This window comes from Brugia malayi, assembly GCF_000002995.4.
Source record: "Brugia malayi strain FR3 genome assembly, contig: Bm_v4_Chr1_scaffold_001, whole genome shotgun sequence".
Lineage (NCBI taxonomy): Eukaryota > Metazoa > Nematoda > Chromadorea > Rhabditida > Onchocercidae > Brugia > Brugia malayi.
This window is the reverse complement of record NW_025062475.1, coordinates 668,471-686,782: the sequence shown is the minus strand read 5'-3', so window position 1 is coordinate 686,782 and position 18,312 is coordinate 668,471. Positions and strand designations below refer to the sequence as shown.

General features: G+C 26.9%; 3 protein-coding genes across 4 annotated transcripts in view; 2 read left to right on the top strand and 1 right to left on the bottom strand.

Moving 5' to 3' along the window:
* Bma-cdh-1 (Cadherin domain containing protein) overlaps positions 1-2,449 on the bottom strand; it is a gene marked incomplete at both ends in the record, with an annotated part of 35,852 nt that extends 33,403 nt beyond the window's left edge. The window contains 2 exons of the mRNA XM_043076137.1: positions 103-291; positions 2,255-2,449. Of these exons, the coding sequence (XP_042932071.1) occupies positions 103-291; positions 2,255-2,449 (384 nt within the window). The remainder of the gene's footprint in view (positions 1-102; positions 292-2,254) is intronic.
* A 6,315-nt stretch (positions 2,450-8,764) lies between these two features.
* On the top strand, positions 8,765-10,635 carry Bm9334 (Uncharacterized protein; the record flags this gene model as incomplete). The annotated part of the gene is made up of 5 exons (XM_001894484.1): positions 8,765-8,898; positions 9,062-9,185; positions 9,335-9,589; positions 9,895-10,104; positions 10,468-10,635. 5 exons carry the CDS (start codon positions 8,765-8,767, stop codon positions 10,633-10,635), a joined length of 891 nt encoding a protein of 296 aa, XP_001894519.1.
* A 1,413-nt stretch (positions 10,636-12,048) lies between these two features.
* Bm9335 (Uncharacterized protein) lies at positions 12,049-17,631 on the top strand (the record flags this gene model as incomplete). 2 transcript variants are annotated; one of them, XM_043076135.1, is made up of 17 exons in its annotated part: positions 12,049-12,244; positions 12,752-12,831; positions 13,062-13,239; positions 13,834-13,962; positions 14,157-14,284; positions 14,448-14,529; positions 14,647-14,687; positions 14,770-14,916; positions 15,091-15,260; positions 15,371-15,452; positions 15,604-15,678; positions 15,837-15,948; positions 16,047-16,185; positions 16,355-16,567; positions 16,768-16,883; positions 17,320-17,366; positions 17,545-17,631. In XM_043076135.1, the coding sequence occupies 17 exons, from the start codon at positions 12,049-12,051 to the stop codon at positions 17,629-17,631; spliced, it is 2,022 nt and encodes a 673-aa protein (XP_042932069.1). The 2 variants fall into 2 exon arrangements, with proteins under 2 accessions (XP_042932069.1, XP_042932070.1); XM_043076136.1 differs by having other exon boundaries at positions 14,647-14,693.
* Between the last annotated feature and the right edge of the window lie 681 nt (positions 17,632-18,312).

Here is an 18,312-nt window from a genome sequence, read left to right as displayed (position 1 = left end):
AACGTAAATTAATCTAATGTTAGGATAGTTAACGTAAATTAACCTAATGTTAGGATAGTTAACGTAAATTAACGTAATGTTATTTAATAAAGTAAAACGTACGTCAATCGAAGAAACTGGAAAAGTTGGTGTATTATCATTTTCATCAATAACATTCACTATAACATGAATTGCTTCTTCTTGTTGTGGACGATTTATGGGTACAGCAATTAGATGATATGAAGTACGACGTTCGTAATCCAGTTCACGTAACACACGTATTTCACCACTTACTTCTTCTACAGCCAAATACTACAATTAAAGCAAATGCTAACACGTAATTCACACGTCAATTTGAATCTTTCGATGAAATTATTTTAAAATTTATAAATGATTTAAAGAATGAAATCAATAAAGTATCAATCATTCATTTATATTTAACTTTTAAAAAATTCCCGATTAGAGCAAATGATAAATGATAAATGATAAGTGTTAATCATCTTTTAATACTCGAAAAAAGAAAAAAAGTTTCTTTGGAAAAAAAAAAAATGAAAATTGCTTTTCAATTTATTTTTGTCATTTTTTCTGCTTGCTAACTTATCGTTCAAATAGTATTTAATTTTTTTCATCAATTTTTAGCTTCTTTGAAAAAAAAAAAAAAAAAAAAAAAGAAAATTGCAAATTTAATTTTAGTTAAATGTACTTTGCAGCATTTTTCTTAAAAAGATTGCAATGTTCTTTTGAGAAATGAAACTAAAATTTATTTATTGATTGTTTCAGTAAAATTTAGAGTAATTCGAAGTTTAAATTTGAATTCTTCGTAGAGAAAAGCTTTTTTTTTTTAATTTCTCTCTTTAAAAAACGAATATTTGAATGAAGAAATTATTAAATTAAAAAAGTGATAAAATGAAATTTATTCAAAAAAATACGATTGAAAAAAAATAATATGAAAAAGTTTAAAATAAAAAAGTTCTTTTTTTTTTTTTTTTTTTTGAATGAATGATTGTACAGAAAAGTTTTATTCATTATATCAACCATAGCGCTTTTTCATCGTTTTTTTTTTTTCGAAAGTTTTAAAATTTTTTAAATTTAATACTCTTTGTTTTCTTGTTGAAAATTTATAAAAGTAGCAAATGAAATGAAAAATTAAAATGTTTACTAAGTATTTTAATTGTTCAACAATAATGGTAGCACATGCATCGATGACCTTACAAATTAACTAATTTCAATCCATTTAACCTCTATTTATAATTAATTTATCGTCTAGTTATGAATACTTAAATTTTCAATTTATTTAAATTACTACAAATTATTATAAATTTTAAAATTTTGATAAAAAAAAAAAATTGAAATTTTTCACAATTAAAAAAGAGCAAATTATCGATTACAGTATGCTTATAACCTAATTTAATTTTTTTTAAAAAAAAAAAGAAAAGAAAAGTTATGTTAAAAACAAAAATTCAACATTAAAATGGAATTTTGATTTTTTTTAAAATATTTTTTAATATTAATTTGTTATGCATTTTACATTTTTTTTTTTTTAAAAAAATTTCAACTAAAATGAAATATTTAAAGCATAATGTTTAAAATGAAAATTTTTATTAGTGAATTTTACACTTCAAAAAAGTTTACTATCAAAAACAACAATTCAACATTGAAATGGATTTCTGATTTTCTTTTTAATATTTTTTTTTTTTAATAACATTTTATAAATTTGATATGCATTTCAAATTTCTTTTTTAAAACACTAAACTAAACTGAATTATTTAATTTATAATGCTTAAATGAAAATTTTTATTAGCAAATTTTACACTTCAAAAAAGTTTAATATCAAAAAAACAAACAAAAATCAACATTGGAACTTTTAATAATATTCATATAAATTTGTTATACAATTTTAGAATTTTTTTTCAAAGAAAAAAAAAATTTAAACTAAAATGAAATATTTAATTTTATTTTAATAACTTACTTTTTCGGTTTCACCACTATTATCAGATATCTTTTAAGGTAATAACCTTATAAATTTATTATACAATTTTAAATTTGAAAAAAAAATTTAAACCAAAATGAAATATTGAATTTTATTTATTCGTATATACTTTATAACTGTTAATAACTTACTTTTTCGGTTTCACCACTATTATCAGATATCTTTTAAGGTAATAACCTTATAAATTTATTATACAATCTTAAATTTAAAAAAAAAAAATTTAAACCAAAATGAAATATTGAATTTTATTTATTCGTATATACTTTATAACTGTTAATAACTTACTTTTTCGGTTTCACCACTATTATCCGAATAAACAATATAAAAATTAGCTTGAATACCATCTGATGAAGTACCATTAATATATCCAATAATATATCCAATTGATGCTCCTTCAGAAACATTAAATATTCTTTGTTGTTCACATTTGATACTTTTCAGACTAATAATAATTATTATCAATAATTGATTTATATACATTCGGATAATTTAGTAAATATTGATGAATTATTATAGTATAATGGAAATGGATCGTTTTTATTTATAGGTTAAACCCGAGGTCATCAATAAGGTCATCATCATTGATATCATATCATAGTCAGTCTAAAAGATAACAATCATTAGTATAAATGATAATGATCAGTAAGATATCATTTTTTGATTCGATCCGCATTAACATGCATATATTACATCGGCATTAATACTTTGATGTTCTTTCTTCTTTTTTTTTTTTTTTTTTTTTTGCAAAGGTCATTTTAAAATGATTTAAAAAGACATTTTGAGTAAATAGGATTTTTTCTTTCTTTCTTTTTTACTGTTTTTAGCAAAAAATTATTCAAATATTTCTTATTTAAAAAAAAAAAAAAAAAATAATAATTTGAAAATTTTTATACATTTCCTGAAAATATAATAATTTAACAATGTTTAATATATTTTTAAAATAATAAACAAAATTCAACAATTTAAATTAAAATTTAAAGAATTAATAGTTGTTTATGTTAAAATCACTTCATATTATTATTATTGGTAACATTATTTTTTTTTTTTTGTTTTTTCACAAACTATAAGTAATAATTAAAAAGTTTTATTTCTTTATGAAAATTTAAAATTGATCAGCGCTACTTTTATTTATAACAATATTCTGAGAATATTTTAAAGGAACAATTTAAAAAAAAAAGAAATGGATAGTATCGGTATCAGTAAAATTACTTTGACACATAATGATAGGGTAACAAAAATGTTAGACATTCAATTTTTGTATTTGTTAAAAAAAAAAAAAACAGGTTTATTTGAAAAAAAAAAAAAAAGTATCATTTACAAATAAAATGTTCGCTTGAATTATATATAAAATATTTTTTAAAATTTTTCGAAATATTTTAGAAATTGTGAAAATTTTTCAATTTTTTTTTTTTGTACATTTAATTTTTATCGCTTCTTGAGCTTTGTTAATTTTAAAAAACAGAAAAAAAAATTCTTTTTAAAACAAATCTTTTTTTTTTTTTTTTGTAATTGAGTCAGAAATATTATTTGGATGAAAAAATTAACAAAAATTATTCTTTTGTTTTTTTTTTTTTTTTTTTTTTTTATTAACTATAAAAAATTGAAATGAAGTTTTGGTGATAAAAAAATTAACTGAATCTTATCTATTCTAATAATTATTTCATTCATTGAACCATTTGAAATTTTGTTGGATTATGATAAGATAAGATAAGACATGATAAGATAAAATATGAATACTTTTGCTATTCCGAATCGCTAATTGAAAAACAAAAAAGTATTATTTTTTATGTTAAAAGCAAAATGAAATTTTCAGTTTAATTTGTACTAAATTTAAAACTTTGTTGAATTAATGAAAAATAAATTGGCTTTGAATCTATCTGCTCAACAATGTTAAACGTTTAATTTGTTTCATTTTGAAAAAAAAAAAAAAAAGAATGAACTCTTTTTCCTTTTTCACTAAAAAATGAAAAGCTAAAAGGTATTAGAAAAAGACAATCAACGAATTTTAAATTTTGTATATCTAACCTGAAAGGTAGCTTCATGATTTTAACCTGAAAGATAGCTTTATCAATTTAACCTGAAAGGTAGCTTTGTGAATTTAACCCGAAAAGCAGGTTAATTCAACCTGAAAGATAGCTTAATGGATTTAACCTGAAAGATAGCTTTATGAATTTAACCCGAAAAGCAGGTTAATTCAACCTGAAAGATAGCTTAATCGATTTAACCTGAAAGATAGCTTTATCAATTTAGCCTGAAAGATAGCTTTGTGAATTTAACCCGAAAAGCAGGTTAATTCAACCTGAAAGATAGCTTAATCGATTTAACCTGAAAGATAGCTTTATCAATTTAGCCTGAAAGATAGCTTTGTGAATTTAACCCGAAAAGCAGGTTAATTCAACCTGAAAGATAGCTCAATGGATTTAACCTGAAAGATAGCTTAATGGATTTAACCTGAAAGGTAGCTTTACGGATTTAACTTAAAAGATATATCAAAAGAAATGTTTTTATTGCTTTCAAGAGAACATATACAATGAAATGAAATTTTACAGCTTTAAAATGATGTTGACAATGAGAGAGGTAGAAAAATGAAATGTTATTGAAAAAAGTAATTACAGTGAAAAATAGCTGAACGGGAATGGATGAGTAAAATTTAAGATGACTTTTGAAGTATCTGAAAAGTGCCATTTTAAAAGCATTCATTCATCCGTTTTCAATAAAAGAAAGAAGAATGAATGAATGAATGAATGAAAGAAAAGTACCGAAAGTTAATAATTATCAAATTACATTAATCATAATTTTCATTTTTTTAAAATAACTATATTATTTCAATGAAAATAATTAATTATTAAAATTATTATTAATAAATTATATTATCATTTGTTATCATTGATAATGTTAATAAATTCAAAATATATGAAAAATTCATTTTATCTTTTAATTTGCTGTAAAATTTATCAGCAAGTCTAATTTGATACAAATTTCAATTTCATTTCTTTTAAATAAAAATGCATGCACGAAGAGATAATGTTAAAATGTGAAAAATTCAATTCATTTTTATTAACTTAAACTTCATTTAAAGTATTAACTTAAAATTACAAACCTAACTGTTATATAAGTAATTACTACAAATAATATAGCAAATAAGAAATGATACAATATAAGTAATGTAAGTAATATTACTTAAATATTACTTGCATTACTTGTTATTATTTCTTAAAATTGTACTGCTTAAAAATAAACATAAAATATCAAAAATATAATTTTAATGCATTTATAGTAAACTAAATTAATAAAAATTATTTTAAAAAAAAAATAAATAAAACTTTTGAAAGAAAATTAAAAAAAAAAAAAGAAAAAAAGAAAAAAAATTAAAACTTTTGAAAAATGAAGAAATTTTAAAAAAAATGATTGGTACCTAATAAAATTTAGTAAATTTCAAATGGATGCGACAACTATTACCATTTGGTCAATTCATCATCCATTTTATAATATTAAATGAGTTGTGGTTATACAGGGTGACTCTAGAGTTATCCGCTATATTTGTCGCAGTTTTCTTGGGTCATCAAGAAATGGATTAAAGAGAGAGAGAGAGAGAGAGAGGGAGGGAGAGGGAGAGAGGGGAAGAGGGAAAGAAAGGGGACAAGGGTTGACAGCAAGAATGGGTGTGGTGTGTTAGTTAAATGGGAAGGAGAAAGGACATCACCGCCTTCATATCATCATAAAAATCGCCATTTGGGTTTAATTTGAAAAGAAGTTACCAAGTTACGACACTACTATTACCGCTAGTAACTCAATTTGTCCTTGATATTTTGAATAATAAAAAAAAAATAATTTAAAACTTAAAAATATTCTGTAAAAAAGAAAAAAATATCCTAAAATATTCAAATTGTAGTAGTAGTAGTACGATTACTGATCGATTAATTTAATATAATAATGTAATGAAGGAAATTTATATTTGTCAAAATCCATGAATATATGCAAATCCTTTTATAACATTTCCCTTCAAATTTTGCTTCTTCTCTTATTAATATGCTAAATAAAACAAGAGAGAGAGAGAGAGAGAAGAGATTGGTCATTTGTGATTTTTTAAAAAGTTTATTTTTGAGAGATTGCTAACCATAAATGCTTTTTTTAAAAAAAAAAAAAAAAAAAAAAATTTATGCTAAAGCATGAAAATAAAAGAAAGAAAACGAATCTTTGAAAAATAAAATGCATTTTGCTGAAATATCAAAAGTCAATTTTCTGAGTTATGTTTTCACTTTTTTTTTTTTTTTCAACTGCAAAAATGAAAATTTTGATTGATATGAAGATTTCAAAAAAAAAAAAAAAAAAACTTCAAAAGACATCAACAAAAGAAGGAAGGATGAATTGATTCAACAAGCTATTCCAAAATAAACTTGCTTTAATAAAACAAATAAATAAGCTAAAAAAAAAACAAAAACAAGAGAAGAAATAAATTAAATGAGGAAAAAAAAAATGTGATGTAATTGAGTAATAATTAAATTAGAATTTTAAATGAAAAATAAAATATGCTAAAAAATAGGATAGGAAAAATTTTATTCATATGTATCTAGAGTTAGATATGATAATAATAGATGACAAATTAATTCTGTTAAGTTATTTCAATTAATTTTGAAATTGTAAAATTATTGAAATTATCAGCGATCAAATAATTTGCGCATACAAAAAAAAATTTAATTTTATTTTGCAAAATTTTGTTATATTTTTTCGAGAATAATCGAAATTGAACAAAAATTTTTGAGTCAAGAAAAAAAAAAATATACTAATAATAGTAATAATAATTTAGATATTGAAAGTTTTTTTGAAATTTAATTCCTGCAATGATTTTAAATTCATTTCCAATAATATTTCAATGATATACTAATTTCTATTCGATTAAATTCATGCAAAATCATTAATTTATTCGAACTTTAATTTATCCAAAAATAAAAAATTAAAATATTAATTCATATATTTCATATTGAACTATGTGTTATTATCAAATATCACATTCTTTTCGATTATTTATTATACAATATAAATTAATTCTATAAGTTATCACAATCTTTTTGAAATTGAATAAAAATTTATTAATTTGAAATTAAAAAATTTATTATTACATTTTTTAAAAGTAATTGTTGAAAGATTTTTGATCCCTTTCTCTCTCTCTCTCAAAAATTTTTTAATAAAAGTAATATTTTATCAATAATTTTTAATAAATAATAACAATATAACATCAAATTAGTTAATCAATTTTTTTTTTTCCTTTAATTAATTGTCATTTCTTTTTTTCTTTCTTAAATATTATATAATTTCTTAAGTATTATATTAAATTCTTACAATTCTTTTTTTTTTTCCTTTTATAAATTTAATGTTTTATAAAATTTCAATTATTAAATGAATTAATTACTTGCCAATGTGCTACAAATATATTAACAATGTCAATTTGCGCTCATACAAATTGAAATGGTAGTAATAATTATTAGTAATAATTATTATTGATGTATAATTTGAAATGCATTTATAACAAATGTGATCATTTCAAATTGATAGTAGTTATTAGCAGAATGAATAAATTTCATTCGAAAGAATATTTCAAAAAAAAAAGTGAAAATTTTATTTAACTTAAAAGGTTATATAAATTAAGAGGGAGAGAGAGAGAGGGAGAGAGAAATGGATCAATGTACGATAGTAATTACAGGGTGATAAAGTAATGTAGATGAAACCTGAATATGAGAGAGAGAGAGAGAGAGAGAGAGAGAGAAAGAAGAGAGGAGTGAAATAAACTTTTAAGGAGAAATTAAAATTTCGTAGTAATTTACTTCTTTCAAATAATGGAAAATTTTAAAATTTCAATTATTTTATGAAATATTTTGGTTAATTTTGCTAATTTTTAAATAATTTGAAATAATATTTATATTGTAATAAATAATATTTTATAGTTATACTCAAAATGATAAGTAAGAATTGATATCTGATTTGTAAATCAATTAACATGGGAGAGAAAGAGAGGTAGAGAGATAGGAAGAAAGAGAGAGAGAGAGAGGAAAAAAGATGGCTATTATTTGAACACTGATTATTCTGCTTTCCGGTTTTACAGCTAATCCGGTTCAAATTTAAATAAAGAAAATATAAGTAAAATGAATCGGTTCATTCTTCTTATAAAATAAAAAAGACTGTTGAAAGTGAGCAGATGAAATAACATTTTGCGCCAAATTTTAATTATACCAAAATTTTTTTTTTTTTTTTTTTTTTTTGAATCATATCAAAATATCTAAACAAATTTGCATTAAATCAATCAAGTTATTCATTCATTCTTTTTGTCAAATTTAAATTAGAAAAAAAAAAAAAAACAGCGTTCACATTTAATTATCTAAATTCTTAGGAGACATAAAATTTGCATATCGTATCAAGCGGTAAATTTGAAATATATAAAAATATTTGGAATAAATGATAAATTAATTTTAGATTGTGATATAACTTAAATTTGTTGTTCAAACAATTTACTGTCCATTTTCCACTTTTATCATTTGAAAATGGATATTACTAGATAGAGTAGAAGTGATTTTAGGTAATATTTGTTGAGATTAAGAAGATATTTATGAAATTTTGACTTTTTTTTGTATTATTATTTAAATTAAAATGAAAATTTACTGATAAAAATATGTATGTGCGATATTTTTAACATCATTAAAAACATTTCCAGTGTTAGTAGCCATTTAAAAAGTTTTAATGCTTTGTTTTGCTAGCAGAAAATTGATTAATTCTTAGAAAGAAAGAAGACGATAGAAGGGAATGACACAGACAATGCAGCACTTCAAACTTCTTATGTATATGAAAAAGCCGAAACCTTGGCGTAAAGTGAACGATAACGATGGGAATAGAATGAGCTATTGTAAGAAAGCGCAAAATATTAATAGGATTTGCAGGTATTATTATTACATTTATATATGGGATTGTCATTATTATACTGTTATCATTTATTCCTTCATTTTTTTGATTAAATTATCGAATAGACGATAATTTCTATAGGTAAATGCCATGTTGGTCCATACTTATAATATTTTATATAAATTCTTCGGTTTTATTCAGGCGACTTGTAATTAACCGTGGTCCAAGCATCCTGTCGAATTGTTATGCCACACGAGTCACTAAAAAAAAATGTCATAAAAGAAAAGCTGAACCTCCTTTTTTGATAAAAAACTGTATCAGTGGAGTGAGTTAATTTTTTAAAGCTATTCATTAACTTATTTGAAATAATGAAATAAGAATTTATGCAAATTTTTGCTGTAATTGTTTGTGATTAATTCATACGAGAAATCCATTATTATATCCATAGTCTAAACAGTTAAACAGTTATTTCAGCATGAAAATTGGAAGAGTTATATGCAGAAAATGGAGTATTGGACACGAAAACTAGAGCAAAGGAAGCGAAGAAATGGTCCAATTAATTCTTCATCTGCAAAGGATCAAAGTCACATATCACCTAATGGTGTTGAGCTAGAAAATGTGCCAACTTTTACATCCGCATCAGCAAATAGTGCTGCATTACTACGTTCTTTTTATACTATTTGGCATATTGGGCGAATATCAAGGAAATCGCTGAAAACAAATGATGAGGTCACTTTTTCTTCTGTTTTTTTAAAATTTAGATCAGTTATTAAATTGTGTAGAAGATTCATATGATCAAGCTTAATCTATTCTTCTCCTGCTATGAGCTACTCATGATTAAGTGATTGATGGGCAAATGGAAGTGAGCCACATGATAATGATGTCGTTTGTGCAGCTTTTTTGGACAGTCCTCACCTATTTTTTATTTTTGCTTAATCTTTTAATAGGAAAGATATAGTAAAATCTGGATACTCATGAATTATTAAGCAGAGGTCAGATTGCTATATATTTTGATTATCCTCCATGGTTTCCAGATTAAAACTGCTTTGAAAGAACTTTCTGCTTCACCAACAGTCGAAAAATGTTTACGAGTAACGCCAAAAGGTGGTATTACTGCTAAAATGATCACTGACAGATCTCAGTTATCGAAACGTGCATTGTACACTCTGAGTCGATGGGCACGAATGATTGAAGATGTGGTACAGGATGGATATGAATCTGGATATGATGATGATCCTGTTGAGGTTGCACTTAGCTTCTTCATTATGATTATAACTGTAATCAGGAGCACTATTTCGATTATTTTGATGGAAATGGCAATTCTTAATGGTTTATGGTTGGATACAGACTAATGATGTGCATCTTACGCATTAAAATAAAACTGAAATGAATTTCATCGCTTCTGTGAAAATTGCTATGTCGTTGAGTATCATCCATATTACCGAAATTTCGTTTACAGATACTTTTTGGACAACCATTTTCATCAGAAGTAAATGGATTTAATTGTGCCTTTCTTTATTGTCCTCCGAAGATTTCCATATTTTCCTCGAGAAATGGAATAATTTTAACATCATTAGATTTTCATCATACTTTAATTTTTATTTCAGATTTGGAATCGTGCTGTAACTCTTGCCGATGCATCATATACGGAAAGTGAGTTAAGCAATGTCACTAAAACTACAGATGATGCAACTTCTTTTTCTACCGGTTCTAGTAAAGTAACGCCAAGACGAGGACGATCTAGGAGATCTGTTAATTTGAATCTGTCAATTTAAAAGTTTAATCATTACTTATGTCATAACAAACTGCACTTTCAGAACTTTAATCCCATTCGAGTATCATACAGTTAGTATAAATAATAATGGAATGAAAGAGAGAGAGAGAAATAGAGACAAGAGGTTTATTATCACGGAAAAAAAGCTGAATTGAAATGAATTATCTATTATACATATTTTAATATTTTGTTTTCGTCGCATCCTTTGTTTCCAACATTGCACGTAAAGTTCGAAGGTAAAGAGTTGTAAATACATTCAAAATAAAATCTAAACGTTTCTACTATTTTGACTGTTTATATTTCCAGATCTATAGACATTCAGCGTTTCAGGGATAAATCAAGTTGGTTACGAGTAGTCAAGTCGACTGCACCGATAGTTGTTGAGCATTTTTTTATCACCCTTTTTTACAAATTTTCCGCACAATGTTTTTACTTTTAATCCATTTAAAATGTTTGTTGTTATATTTGCATATTTTCTACGTTGTTTCATATTTTATGAATGACATGTGTGACTTATTAGTGCGAATAAATGCACGTTTGTTTACCAGATATAGTCATATGACATATACAGTGATGTGCTTAAAATGTATAACAATGGTTAAACAAAGAGACAAAGATTTCTTTTAAATAATTAAACAAAGATGTAATAGCGAAAGAGTTGAGAAATTTAACAAATGAAAAACGAGGTAATTGCATGAAGGTTATATGAAATTATTAGGAAATTTTAAAAAGAAACAGTTGAAGTGATATGAGATGGGAAACTAACAAACCTTCTGAGATAATAGTAGTAGGAGAGGCTATGGAATGTATCATATTAATTTAATGGTTTGCTTTTTTTTTTTTTTTTTTTTTTGAAGAGTTAACTTATTTTTTTAATATTTATTTGTTCTGAAATTTTGAACTACGAATGGTAGAAAAGTTTTTAGGATTTTGGAGAAAATTCAAATTTAAAATAATTCATAAAGAATTGAAATTTGAAATAATTTGAAGAAAAAATGAGAAATCTTGGGCTGTATAGACGAGATATTCACATTTTAATTGGCGCGCATACTGTAAACATATATTTACCATAATTTGAAATGGATTTTTGTAAATCCTAAATTTAGGCTAGCGTAATACGACGTGTAATGCGTTAGTTTCCATTCTTGGAGTGTCCGTGATCGGTTGGTTTTAACGCTAAAAGGTTTGATTTAATTATTTGGCATTTTACTAATGCAATATTAGTATTTCTCGAGATTTATGAGATTTCCATAATATTTTTGGACAATTCTTATGGTACAATTAGTACTTTCGCAGTATTTCTCTCAGAATCTTTTTAATATCTTGATTAAATTCTACGAAGATTATAATAATGCTGAAGAAATTAACAATTTTTCTTTCAGAATTTCAGGAATAATTGGTTGAGTGCACAAAAATGGTTGCTATTTCGTTGCCAACAACAATTAGCAATTTTGAGGGTGAAATTAGCCATGTGGTAGTAGCTGGAAATGAAACGTTAACCTTCATTAAACCATCTCAATGGCAAGAAGAAAGAAAGAAGATCTCCTTAAAACTGCATAGTTTAGCACAATCATTAAAGAAATTCGAGTCATTATCAGCGGTGAAATCTGGTAAATTCTCGTATTAAAGTTACCTGACAATTTATTTATGGTTAAAATTAAATGAAAATTCAATAAAAAAAATTCTTTTTTTCGATATTAGTAGACTTTAGTTAAAAATAGGATAAGACATTATACATCATCCGTCATACGTCTTGAGATTGGGTCAATAAAGTGGTGAAATTCCAGAACACTTAAAGGATGACATTGATCAGTAGTGACAAATAAAATTTAACTTGACAGTTTATTATCTGCAGTGTAATTCACTCATTACTGTACATAACATATAACCAATTTTAAGAAATGTTTATATGGTCCTTTTAAGTTGTAAGTGAGCCAATAAATTAGATGGAGGATTAATGAAAGCGTATTAAACGTATTCAAATTTAACCAGAGATTAAACTTTAGAATTTCCATTCCTGTTTAAAAAGAGTAAAACATTGTTTCTTGCAAATATATAAGACGTAGTACCATGTATTTTGGTAGAGATCGATGAACCATACACCATACCCCTTTCAGGTGAGGTATATATTGCAAATGTAAAAGGTTCATTGGAACGGTCATATATTATCCGAAGACCAACTCCTGATACATATTCCGTAAATTTATTTAAATTTTGTAATTATGAAGGTCATACATGCGTACATATACAGTCTTACTGATGCAATACTATTCTACATATATTACATGAGAAGTTAATAATGCGTGTACTCTGCATGCATCGATTTCATACAAAGTTAGAAGTGGGATTTTATGATGGCAGATATTAGTTAACATTCCTAATAATTTATTAATGATCTCGTTTAACTGCACTTTGTAAATTTCACAGATTTACCTCATTGATAAAGGCATGCAGTGTGAAGCACAGTTCGATGATATTTATGAATTTCCACAAGAATTATTGGATTTTGCATTGTTTAGCTGTGTTTGTCCTGTCTTCGTACCATCCGCTGATCAACTCAATGTCTATAAAGCTTTCATAGGACACAAATGCAAGTGTGAAGTGGGTAGGTATCATGACACATGGTTGTTTTACAATAGTACTTAATTATTTTCTAGGAATGTAAGTTGCTGGCATTATGTCTAGGAGAAATATGAATACTGTAGTGCTTTTAGTTTCTGGGTTTTTTTTTTTAGCTTTTGGTATTTAAGTCTATATACAATCCATGGTAGAAAATAGTATACAGTGTGTTCTTTTTCAAAGGGTAGGTTTAGCTGAATCGACAGTGGCTTTAAATATTCAATAAAATATAAGCCTTTTTAAATGCTAATTTTTTCCCCTAGGACTTCTTTATATCGCCAAATGCACCGACCGAACTAGCGTATATATCTGTGCTCCGGCATCATCAATGTAGTACTATTTAGTAACCAATTTTTTTTAATAAATTTAACCCAGTAACCAACTTTTTTTTAGTAAATTTGTTAGAACATCACCAAACATTGCATCCCTCTCCCTAGCATGATCAAAGTCCTTCGAGGAGTCAGTTCATAACTGTTATCAGCGACATGATAAAACTTTAGGAATTGCTTGTTAATAGGAGGAGTGTTAATCATGCTGCATTGGCATTATTAATTTCTCTTTGAATATCTTTTCTGTCTAGAAACCATATCACGATCATTTGTCGTGTTGGGATATGTTCGTGGTCGGTTATTGGTGGAAAATGGTGACTTTTATAAAGATTTACAAGACATTGTTTGTGGAGATGTGGCAATTGAAGTGAACAATTTCGGTAAAACGAGAGAGATTATTTTTTTTTATTTTGTGTTACAGTGTAATTAATGTTTCATGGGCTTTCACCTCTGAAATCTTAAAGAGAAAGTTCGACTTGGAACTTGTTAGTTATACATTGTTTCGTCTCGATTCTGATTAACATATAAATCAGTTGTCTTCTCTTTCAAAGTATTGATCTTTATCTATTTGAAGCTAAACGATCCATTAGATCTAATACGCCAGCTAAGATACCTGAAGGAGACATAGTTTCATCCACAGGCAGTGGACAGCGAGACAGTTCCAACAGCGAACTGACTTATCGTTGTTCTTCTACGGAAGAGGTGAACAACTTCAAATTTGCAATCTTCTGGTTTGGATAGATTTTGAATATATGTCTGAAAGAATTAAGAGAATTTCTTTATCTATCATTATTTGTTCACCATTTACTCTAAACTTCTCAACTCCTTGAAACCAAATGTACTAATTAATCCGGAAAAACTTTAGGTTGCGCAAAGGACACGAGATTGCACTCCACGCAGAAGAATGTCTATCGGGTCAAAGAAGGTCAAGTACGGCCAGCAGCAGGGTAGTATTCATTTGTTTTTAGCGCAGAAATATCTTCTACTGGTTGATTGCCGAAAATTTTCTAAAGCTTACTTTAGTCGTACATTATATCAAATTTTAAAGTTATGTTTTGTTTCAGGAAGTTGTGTGGATGCTGAATTACGTACTGAATATGAAACGGTAAAGGTGAAGATTCTTAAAAATCCTGCTCCTTGAAGTCTTCGATTTTTTATTTACTTCAATATTATGTATATTTCATTAGGCCCAACCATTGTTCACACAAACAGCGTTCAAACAGTACAAACCTGATGTGATTCCAACAGTGGTCAGTGTTCGATTCGATAAGAAAGATCGAGTATTGGATAGATTTTGGGTTGTAAACAAGAGCATATTTTCAACAGTTGAAAGAGTGAGTTATTCATGAAGTTCTTTCTGCGACACTTTAATATAGTGTCGTATTTCACAATCATTATCTCCTTTCTAATTTGTAGTCTAGAAAGACAGTATACAGTAAACATAATTCAATTTCTCCTAAAGTTTGCTTCTACCCTGTAGGGATTACTAATGCTAAAGTTATTTTTAGGTATTGAAAGAAAATTCCAGAAAGATATCAGGGTTCCCAGTGTTACGTCAAACATTAGACAACGATATCCTAATGAGAAAAATACCATGTGTAGTGCGTACCCGAGCTGAAAGTGCTTACAAAGCTTACTACCGTGCAGTTCCCTCTCGATTCGATGCACGCACAAAGAGGTATTTAATGCGGAAAATTAAAATAACTAGTCCATTCATAAGTTTATTTTCTGATATTAGGACCAAGAAATTAAATTTCCTCCATATTTGCAGTTTTGAATATATTTTAGATGTTCAATTTTCTTGGTGGATTTTGGTTGGTTCAAATGGGTGCTCGCTAAAGATGTCATCGATATATCTGCCATGGATAAGGTCAGTTAAAGTATTCAGCAATTGCATATGGGGATGATCAGCGATTATTTATTATGTATATATCCTATAATTGTCATTGCTAGTATATTTTACGCTGCAGTTACATTATTGGTTTTTTTTTTTTTGTATATAATAATTTATTTTGTTGAAGTCTAATCCAATTCGAAATCTGCCAGTAGCAATGATACATTGTCAAGAGGACGTGACTAGTGTGCTACACGCTAAGGTCATTATTTTAATATTTTAAAGCAGATTTGAATATGATAAATTTTTAGGTTTAGTTTTGTTAACTTTTTTAATACTCTAGCTTTAACATTAAAAAATTTGTTTTATTGGATTATTAAACAGTCTTAAGAGATTTTGTATATTATCAGAGTCTTACAGAATCTCTCAAAGGGAGCAGATTGCTATATGAGAGTGAAGGAATCCCTGTCTCAAGATGTATATTTGGTTGATTTATTGGAAACTGGCAGCACTTTTAACGATCTTCTAATTGGTGCTGTTGATGTTCATCGTTATTTATTTCTTTTTCAGTAGTAATTTAATTTATTTCTTACATTTGCTTTTGAGTTAATTAGGAACAGGATTCTATAGGTGGTGTGGGAGATATCGACGGGATTTCTTCAAGCAAGAATTTGGCTAATGAAACATATGGGCAACAATTTATGACATCGATGATGTTGGGAACGTTGAATACTGCGAATCGTGATTTGACGCAATCTCGACACATCTGGTATTTGCAATTTTTTTCGGACTGTCGTGTTATCCCTGTTTATGATATTGATTTTTGTTTTTTTATGATAAGCGGATTTGCTATATGAAGATGATACTTGTGCAGATTTAACTATAACTGAATAGAATTCCGGATTTCCTTTTTATGCTGTTTTCACACATTAATTCAGGCCGTTTTATTGTTCCCCAGCGTTTCCGATGATAATGCCAGTAGCTTTACCGGTGATGGTACCAGTACCAGTTCCGAACGCAAATTTGCCCACTATTGGACATGAACAAATCCTGAATTATCAAAATTCACAAATAGGAAACATAGAAAACACCCATGATCTTCAAAATGATGTGCAGGATTCGACGTGTTTCCGAAATTATGTCCATGAGAGGTAGAACTAATTTACCTAAACTTTCTTTTTTTAGGTGTGGCATACCACTGACGTTGCTGATTTTACCTTATTTCATAAATAAATTAGATAATTGCATCATAATGATTTATCATCCAGATTATACTTATGATTCAACTAATCCGTCTTCTAAATTGATAACTTATCCCAGTGAAGCTTTCTATTGAAGCTTTCATTTGCAGATCCCAGAACAGTAATTCACGACATATATACGAAGAATGTTATGACAGCAATTTCTCGGCAGGAAGTAGACTTGGTTTTATGTCGTGCAGCACGGCAGGGAATTCTCTTGATGAAGGTAAGTTCTGGTTACGCTGTAGCTGCAAGAAGATTGGTGTTACGTTCTGATTCGCAGTTTCAAAAAATGAATTTCGAAATAAAGATTCTGTTTAACAGGTTCAAAAAGGATTTTCCTCAGAGAAGAGCTCGCAGGTAAGAATTTTCAGATAATGATAGTTTATCCTGGGTATTGGTATCAAGACTTTTAGAAGATTACCGCATGTTGCGGAGAAGTAAGAGCTGTTCATTAGGATTTTTAATGTTTCACAAAATGTTCAAAATGCTTGTTTCTGGTGCAGTTCAATTCTCGGTTATGTCGAGATTATCACACAGAAAAACGTCTTCAACATTATTAGCGATTAATTTGGCAGATTCAAACCGAAGATAATGTCATAACAATCTTGTTAAACAAAAGATTCAACAAAAGTTAATAGAGTTGTTTACTATTTTTGCAGACTTGGATGGTAATTCGCACAGAGTGAGATTGACAAGTTGGGAAAAGGCATAATTTATTTTTTCCCATCATTACAAATAGGAGACTAATAGTTGATAGCTTCTTCAAACTTGGTTTTATTTTAATTTTGCTGAATTATAAAATTTGTTTGGGTATTGGAAAATAACATATACCCACATAGTTCGTTAGATATGAGATTTTTCATTTCTTCAATGTTTAATTTCAGGCCGTTGCTGCAGATCGTGCACTTCGAACACAGGCGAGAGAACAAAGAACTTTCCATGAAGATGATGAATCGAGTCAACTTACATAAGCTTTATATATATATATATATGTCTTTTACGTGTGATTTTAACGTAAAGGTCCAACATAATTCTGAATATTTTAAAAAGGGAAATATAAAGATTTTAATCAAAATGAACATAATCAGTATTACATGGAATCATCTGTTTCTGTGCTTTTTATAGACTTACTTGTTTCCAATCGTATACCTTCGAAATTTAAGTTCTTCGTTTTTGCCATGCATTCATGATTTAGTACTTCTAATTCAGTTTTGATTCTTGAAAGTATTGGAGAATGTGCACATCTCACTTTTTTTTTCTCTGAATGTTCATGTTATTGTTTTCTTTCGTAGGATGATTACTACTAAAATTTTTCAAATTAATGATATATAATACAAGTTTTTATGGAAACTTTTGAGTATTGTTCTGGAAAAGGTTGTAAAAAAGTAGAGTTTTGTCTTTTGGTGAATTCAAAGTTTATTATCCAATAAAAAAGATGTTAAAAAAGGATGTCGTGTTGTCGTTTCGTTTACAATATTAAAAGTTAACCTCACTTGAGGATGTTTTTTTCCTGAATTCATCGTTGACTGATATATTTGCTTTGATTCATCGTTAACTGATATATGCAATAACTTTGCATTTGCTGTCTCAGCCTCTATCAAACAAAAAATTTTGAGAAGATTCGGAAATGGATGTTATTATGATTAGTACTA